General features: G+C 60.6%; 1 protein-coding gene across 1 annotated transcript in view; it reads left to right on the top strand.

Annotated features, from left to right (window-relative positions):
* Nucleotides 1-1729: 1729 nt before the first annotated feature.
* The window catches only part of TAF4 (TATA-box binding protein associated factor 4), a gene marked incomplete at its 5' end in the record, with an annotated part of 71674 nt that continues 64966 nt past the window's right edge, over nucleotides 1730-8437 (top strand). Inside the window, one exon of the mRNA XM_082671584.1 lies at nucleotides 1730-3008. Coding sequence (XP_082527710.1) covers nucleotides 1730-3008 — 1279 coding nt within the window. The remainder of the gene's footprint in view (nucleotides 3009-8437) is intronic.

Below are 8437 nucleotides of genomic sequence, written 5' to 3'. Positions count from 1 at the left end.
CACGACGGAGGTCGCACCCGGGGCTGAAGTCAGCTTGCTTTTGTTTGGCCCAGCTGAACATTTTCTAATGAGTTGTCAACATTAAAGACGATGAGATGTTACACGTAATGCCACATTTCTGCTCTGGCTCGAAAACCAGACTGTCCGCCCCCGCTGGGCTCAAAGAGCGGTGGGGATGGCGCGCAGGCACCCCGCGTGCAAGGTCCCCCACCCCAGGTTTGTTCCACCTTCTGGGTACTCAAGTTCGGGTGCAAAATTCCGGTTCTCTCTTCGCAGGGTTCCCCCCTAACACTGGCCCATGGAGGCCCCTTTCCAGGCTCCAGCCGCCGCGCCCATTGTCTAAACCCGCCCCGTGAGTGGGGCTCGCGGGGGCCGGCGGGTTCTTTTGTTAGGCGGTTAGAAAAGATCATTTACGTGTCAACAGCTTCCCGCATTGTGCTGCGGTCCGTGTGACTGCGGCGCGGGCTCTTCAGCTGGAGCGAGGCTGGAGGCACCTCTCTGGGTCCCCCGCCCACCCCCCCCAAAAAAAAGGGGAGAGAAGAGAACCCCTAGGCATGTCCCAGAATACCATCTTTCGGTGAAAAAACCCCGAAAACACGCAGGAGAGAACTTTACGTGAACTGTTTCTACAGAGAAGGTGCTCGTAAGGTTATTTTAGATAACTTACTTCGTCAAAAGGACAGAACGGGAAATAAGGACCCGAGGAAGACCTCCAGGATGGACGCTCCCTACGGGAGCTGCTGGTCCCGGCCGGCGCCGCCGTCTCACCCAGTAATTTACAGACATTCGTGTCCGGGGGCCGCGCCGCCGGAGAAGATGAGTCACCCTGGCGCGGCCCCGGGCGCCGACCCCCGCCCCGCCCCCGCCGCCCGAGCAGCGGCCCTCACGGCGCGAGACGCCGGATCTCGGGCGGACCAAGGCGCCCGGCCGAGGGGCAGGCCAGCGCTCGCCCCGCCCGGTGCGCCGAGCTCCGGGTCTCGCGCCCGCCGGGCAGCAATGGCGCCGACGCCCAGGCCGCCTCCCTGCCTCGGCCCCCGGCCCCAGGCCGCACCCTCCCGGGGCGCCGGGTCCCCGCGGGCGGCGGCGGCGGCGACTCCATGAGGGGCGTTGGGGTCCCGGGAGCACGGCGTCCCCGGCTCCCTCGCCCGCCCGCCCGGCTCTCCCCTCAGCTCCGGCCGCAGCCATTTTGGAGCGAGCGGAGACAAAGAGCCAATCACTGCCGCCGCCCCCACCAGGTCCCGGCCACGGTCCCTGCCCGTCTCGTCCTCCTGCCCTCCGGCCTCTAGCCCGTCCGGCGGTCCGGACCCCCACGTCGACGACGGCCCAAGGGCGCCGAGCCCGCCGCCCGCTACCCACCCGCCCGCTGAACCCCGGCCGCCCTCCTGCGCACCGGCGTCTGCCGCTCGCAGCCATTGGACGCGCCTTTTAGGCGAGCGCCGCGGCCAATCGTGGGGCGCCGGGCGGCCGGGCGGGGGGCACCGTGGCCAATGGCGAGGCGCCGGGCGGCGGGCGGGGGCGGGCGCGCCGCCGCGCCTGCGCAACGCGCCGCCACCGCCCTCCCCCCCGCCCGGCCGCCCGCGCCCCCCGCCCGGCCGCCGCCCCCGCCCCGCCCGGCGCGCGCCGCCCCCCGCCCGCCCCCGCGGCCGCCCGCCCGCCCGCCCGCCCGCGCGGAGCCTCCTCCCCGCCCAGCGCCGGCCGAGCGGCGGCGGCGGCGGGCCGAGGAGGAAAGATGGCGGCGGGCTCGGATCTGCTGGACGAGGTCTTCTTCAACAGCGAGGTGGACGAGAAAGTGGTGAGCGACCTGGTGGGCTCGCTCGAGTCGCAGCTGGCGGCCAGCGCGGCCCACCACCACCACCTCGCGCCCCGCGCGCCCGAGGCGCGGGCCGCGGCCGCCGGCGCGCTCGGGAACCATGTCGGAGCCGGAGCCGTGCCGGCCGAGGGCGCGCCCGCAGCGGCGCCGGAGCCGCCCCCCGCAGGTAGAGCGCGGCGCGGCCTGAGCGCGGGCGGCCGCCGGCCGGGCCCGCGTCCTCACTGCGCTGCTTCGCTTGTCCCCGCAGGGCCCGCCGCGAAGCTGAGCGCGCTCGAGGCCGGCGCGAGCGCCGCGGCCGGCGCCGGGGCCGGGGCGGGCGCCGCGGCCGGGGCCTGTGCGCCGGGGGCAGCGGCCGCGCCCGAGCCCGCCGCCAAGCCCGCCGCCCGCAACGGCCCGCCCGGCGGCCCCGGCGCCGCGCAAACTTTGAATGGGAGCGCCGCGTTGGGGAACTCGCTCCGCGCCGCCGCCGCACCTGCTGTCAGCCTGCTCCACAACGGGCCCGCGCCCGCGCCGCCGCCGCCCAAGCCCGCCGCCGCCACTGTCATCCAGACGCCGCCCTTCCTCGGCTCCCCCCCCGCGCCCGCGCCCCGCGCCCCCTCGCCCCCCGCGCCCGCCGCGCCCGCCGCGCCCCCCGCGCCCGCCGCCGCTGCCCCGCCGCCGGCGCCGCCCGCCGCCGCCAGCCTGGCCCGGCCGCCCGGCCCCCCGGCCGGACCCCCGGTGGCCGCGCAGAACGGGGGCAGCGCCGCGCCCGCCCCCGCGCCCGCCCCCGCGCCCGCCCCGGCCCCAGCGCCCGTTTCTGCCCCGGCGCCCGCCGCCAACAGTCAGCCAGGGCCCGCCGCCGCGCCCGCGCAGGTGGCCAAGGCCGACTCGCCCAAGACTGCGCTGCAGCCGGCGCCCCCGCCGCCGCAGACCCTGGCGGCCAGCTGCCCGGCCGGCGCGGGGGCCGGCATGATCCTCGGGCCAACTATGCAAGGGGCTCTGCCCGCCGCCGCCGCCGCCGGCCTCCCACCGCCGGCCCCCGGTACCCCCACCGGGCTGCCCAAGGGCTCGACCAGCGCGGTGACCCAGAGCCTGCCCAGGACGCCCTCGGCCACCACCGGCGGGATCCGGGCCACGCTGACGCCCACGGTCCTCGCCCCACGCCTGCCGCAGCCGCCGCAGAACCCGACCAACATCCAGAACTTCCAGCTGCCCCCAGGTGAGTGGCCGCGCCGCCGGGCGAGTGCGTTCGTGCCCTGCAGCTGGGCGTCCAGGAAGTTGTCGGGCTGGCAGGACGCGGAGGTCATGGGCCCTGCGTGGGCCTGCTGCGAGCGGGGGTGCGCCTCTGCCCCGGCGCGGGACGGTCCTGGGCATGCGAGTGTGTGTGCGGGTGTGTGTGTGTGATGTGGCAGTGGGGGTCTCCTACCTGGTGCAGTGCTTGGCTCCAGCTTAGTTCTTTGCGTTGCAGAGCTTCTCTGCTAGGACTGCCAGTCCAGCGAGTGGGTCCTTTGCTCCCTTCCTGGCTCTGTGTGCCCCTGCCCAGTCCCCGCACGATGGAGAGCAGTAGCAGCTGGTGCTCCGGGGACAACTTACTGGGTTATTCAGCCTGGGCCCGTGGCTTTCCCATGCTTGGCACTTCCCTCTCTGATTTCTGGGATCAGGCATGTGGTCTGTGTCCTCATTGAACTCTCCTGCTCGTTTATTATGCTGGGCTGTGATTGGTGTCCCCTGCCGGTGGGCTAGGGACCCCCCCTTTCCTGGTGAGGTTAGCGGAGTGACGCCCCCTCCACGAGGCTGGGCAAGGCTGCACGGAAAGCTTTCGCTGCCCTGCTGACACCAGGATGGCAGAGTTCCCAGGTGAGCCTGGAGGAGTCGCGGGGCACACAGCCTTCCTGGTCGGAGCCCTTGCCTCACGCCTGCTCTGCAGCCTTGTTTCAGTACTCCTCGTAGGCACGGTGTCCTCACTTAGAGGATGCTGGTTACCTTAATTATTACCAGTGAAGTCAGCGGTGGGCACGTGCTCTCCCATCAGCGGGTCCCTCGGAGGTACAGACGGTGCAGGAGGACCGCGAGCCTCCTTGACCCCACGCTCCATCTCCCGTCATCTCGGCAGCTCTTTAGGTTCGCCAGCGAAAGGTCCCCCACGGCATTACGTGTCCCGCTGCTTTGTTTCGGTCTTCCTGGGCAGCGAGAAACTCCAGCACTGGAGGCTCCCTGTCTTCCCTTCCATGCCCTCCGCCTCGCCTGCGCGGACTCGGAGCGCTCCTCCCCTGCTGTGTAGTAACGTGTGCCGCCGCACAGGAGTAGTAGGAACAGCACGTCCTGTGCCTGTGTCCCCCATGCTTTCGGAAAAGAACGGTTGGTCACCTTGAGAGGATTTCAGCGTCTTGGAAGGAAGGATTTGCTGTCCAAGTGCTGTGAGGTTTGGAGCCGTGGTGAAGTCTGGCAAGGACCTGATGTCACACGGGTGGGAGGAGGGGAGGTTCCAGCCAAGAGCAGCGTTTTGGGGTGGTTGTGGGAGCGCCCCTGCTGTGAGGGGTGTGTAAGCTACTTGAGATGTGCGGGCTGCCCCTTACAGCACAGTTTGTTTGTTTTTGAGTTTGTAGGAGGGTTTTATTAAAGGTTGTGTTTTGCTCATTATGTGTCTTTTGACCTTTTAGTGGAAGATATGTTTGATCTTCAGTAACGTTTAAAAAAGAGAATTCGGGGTTGTAGCACATTATGGAAAATGTCAAAATACTTTTTACCTACTTATTAAAATACCTCCTCGTTGGTCCTCGGCACCTTCCTCGCTCCTAGCAAGGCCGGTTCCATGCGCTGCACTTTTGTTATTGAAAACTGGTGTGAGCTCCTCAGTAAATTTTGCGAGACTGGCGCGCTGTGCCTGGCTCCCAGGGCGGGGTGGAGCCGTCGTCGTGTCCCCCATCCCCCCCTCCGGCCTGCCCGGATGGTGCCTGTAGGTGTGGCTGTTTGGGGTTGACTGGATCCCCTTGGTCTGGGCCTCTGCGTAGGTGAAGCCTTCGCTACCTTATTTCTTCTGGGGGGAGGAAGCTGTGGTTTGGAAAGGGCACCTGTGTCATCTTCGTTGTGATTGACCCTGGACTCCCTCTCACCTCCTGTGCTAGCGGTGTGTTAGGGATGTCTGCATGTGACAAGTAGGCGACTCCTTGAAGAAAATCGTAGAAGCGCTGACTCTTTGCATGAGTTCTCACGAGTCTTTGCATTAGTCCCACGTGTGAGAGCAGAGAACAGCTCATGTTGACATTTGGGTGACAAATGCTGAGAGCTGTGCTTTAAAGGGGCCAAATGCTTTCTAGAAAATAAAAGATTCGCATTCATCTCGTCATGCTCCCCTCCCCCCACAGTTGATCTACTGATTTGGATCGCTGATCAATTCCGCTCCTTCACCTTAATAACAGAAGCACAAAAAGTATAGTTAAAATTACTACCAGTGCCCCACAGCAGAGTGCCTTCTTTTAAATAGCACAAATTAGTTCTTTAAATCAAAGTGACAGATTACGAATATTCTAGTTGCCTCGTATAATGGGTCAATCAGAAAATATTAAGTTCTGTTTGATGCTTCCTTTTCTCTGAAATTTTTCATCATAAAAATGTACAAAGTGGAGGTGGAACTAACTTGTAAAAATAACTGTTGCTTGGATGATAACTCATTCTTGTTAGTACTCAGGCATTAGGGGTGGGCAGGGTTTTCAAAGCTACACTTAGGTGTCAAGTGAAGTAACAGACTGTTGGCAGTTGGAGTGTGGGTGAGAGAGGCCTGCCCCTCCCGGTGCCTTCCCTCCCTGTAGGTCAGAGTCCGAGGGGGGAAACAGAGGGACAGAGGTTTCACCGAGTCCCTGAGGGCCAGTCAGGCCTTGCATGTTTCATCCTCACAGCCACCGTGAGCACGTGTTGAACTTGGTTTCAGTAAACTCAGTCTCGATATTCCTTGTCAGGACAGTTTTGTAAAGAGACGTTGATGTTATTGTAATTAATTTACTCACTTAAGGGTACCAGAGTTTCAATTTTATCTGCTGTGGGGAATATTAAGAACACATGAGCCTTCAGAGAGATTGTTGCAGCAAAGGCAGTGGACCCAAGAACAGTGAAAAGCACTAGTTAGTTCTGTACACCTTAGAATAGTCATAACATCGAAGTAACATTATTATTATAGTTGAAAGGAGAGAAAAGTGATACGACACCAAAATTGGCGTGTGCGCAGATGGTTTCAAGAGATCTTTTGAGATAGGTGTTACGCTAGAGATGCTTATTTCTAAAGCTTATCTTTTCTTGCATTTTCAGCAGTGTATGTCTGTCTGTTCTGCTTTCACAGAGAATTTGTTCTCCTGTGGGTCTAAGGTTTGGCTGAAGTGTCGGTTCTCATTCGGGATAGAACACCTTTCCTCCATACCTGGGCTTCGGGAATGCTTGCATGGGGCTGGTGGCTTAAGATGAACACTCTTGAGGCTGCTGAGGTCTAGGGCAGGGGTTCCCGTCCTTGGTGAATAGAATTATTGGATGGTGGGGAAAGGGGAAAAAGAGTCCAGGGTAGCAGACTGTGCTGTGTGGGCCGGGTTGAGTTCTGGGAAGGCTGGTCCTGAGCCGGGTGGCAGCCCCAGAGTTTTGGGCTCTGGACGTCTGGTGGCCGACTTTGGCGGAAGTGCTTTGGCACGAGGGATGTTCTTAGAAGTTTAGATTTTGTTACTTGAGGGCACTCTTGACCTGGGACAGAATATGTGGTTCTTTGGAGTCTCAGTTTCCCCAGGTGGAAAGTGAGCTTGACCGTTTTGTGAAGCACTGTGAAATTGCGTTGGGAGGAGCGGTACGCACCACTGTCAGGTAGCGTTTAGTCACACGCTGTCTCAGCTCCATTATGTTTCTCACTGGTTTCCAAGCAGTATGTTGCTGTAGATGTAGCAAAGTCTAAAACACAGTTTTCTTCCCGTCAGCACCATGCCCAGATTGGACAGGTTCTCAGTGACCAGGGAGCCTGGTGTGGTGGCCAGCTCTGGTTCTGTGAGAAAGTTGCTGAGGTTGTCATCACAGGTGGGCCATAGACCTGGGGGACATGTCCTGGAAGCCATGGGGGGACAAGGGGGTGCAGCTGTCTGCAGAGAGAGTGGACGTGGGCAGGGGGCTCACTTTAGGCCAAAGGCCTTCACTGAGTTTTTCTCTTGACATCCTTAGATAACAGTGACATTTGAAAAAAACAAAAACCAAAAAACTTTTGGGGAGCTGTACCCGGCCAGCACTGGGCATCTCTGCTTAGCGTAGCAGAGGTGATGTCTCTGAGTTTGCTTCCACACCGCCGGCTTGGAGGCGAGGCCCGTGGCGGGCAAGCAGGCGGTCACTCTTCCTTTTTCTCTGTCCCACCTTGGAACCTGGCTGTCCCCATTGTCTTTAGGGTGGACGTAGCCGTCTTGGTGACATGGACTGATCAGGATGATGTTGCACACGTAGGTGGGTGTCTTTCGGAGCTGGTGGTTCTCACGTTTTAGCAACAGCCAGGAAAGGGGTTCCTCAGGCCCCTCCGGGGTGTCTCTTCTCACTGCGCTCCAGGGCAGTGGGTCCCGCCCTTGTGGCGGAATCACCAGAGTTAGAAGAGACAACTTTCTGAGTACCACTGCATGAGGGGTGCGTCCTTATTTGCGAGGGCTCTGGAAGGAAGCAGTTGGGAAAGTGGTCTGCTGGCTAGGCGGCGGCTGTCTCGCCCCCCCCAGCCTGTGGGGTGGAGCCTGGGCTCTGGCCGCTGCCCCCCCCCCCCCCCCCCGCCACCCGCAGTGGTGTTTGATCGGAACTGGAGCGGCTCGGTTCAGACCCCGCCCTGGGGAGAAGCGGCTCAGTGGAAAGAGCAGCGGCGCACCTGTCTGTTTCCTTGAAGTCGTAATGAGATGCCGGTGGTTCCTGACATGCTTCCCGAGCCCGTTTCAGTGTAAATGTAAGCTTTCCTCATCTTAAATGATACCTTTTAAGAAAGCTTTTTCATAAATCACTAGTCGTATGTGAGTTGATCAAAACATAATTAAAACTGTTTTTGAAAATCTTGAAGCAGAGATTTTGAAGGACTCTGGAGAAACTTGCCTGAGATTTGGGGTAATTTGCATAGGTCTCAGAAGCACTTTTCCTTGTCTTCGTGTTGATAGCAAGCAGGAGACTCAGATTTTCTTGATTGTCCTGATTGATTCAGTCACCGTTCAGAGCTCTCACCTCTGAAATTTGTCTCAGGCTGGAGGTCGGCAGCCTTTTATTTAATCAGGCCTTTGATAGTAAATAAAACAGTCGAACTAAGTAAGAAAACCAAAGGACAGGGGAGCTGTTTGCAGCAGGACCCTCTGCCCTGGGTGCTGTGCGCCCGGCGGGTGACTGAACTGTGTTGTTTCCTGCTGGGCCTGAGGGGACCCTGGCTCCTGGCCTGTAAGTTACAAACGCACGCACTTCAGAGCTTCTTTCTTGGAATAATTGCTCTTTAACGCTCTGTGAAGTAGAGCAAGTGCTATAAAGTCATGACTGAAAATTGGAAACTTTATATTTCTAGGGTAGGGCTATGCACGCTTTGAATAAGAAATTTTGAAATTTAAAAAATAAACGTGTTTATTTTTGGCTGCGTTGGGTCTTCGTTGCTTCGCGCGGGCTTTCTCTAGTTGCGGC

This window comes from Grampus griseus (assembly GCF_964374135.1).
Source record: "Grampus griseus genome assembly, chromosome: 14".
NCBI classification, from domain to species: domain Eukaryota; kingdom Metazoa; phylum Chordata; class Mammalia; order Artiodactyla; family Delphinidae; genus Grampus; species Grampus griseus.
Note: the sequence above shows the minus strand (reverse complement) of the source record. Positions and strands in the feature narration are given on the sequence as shown.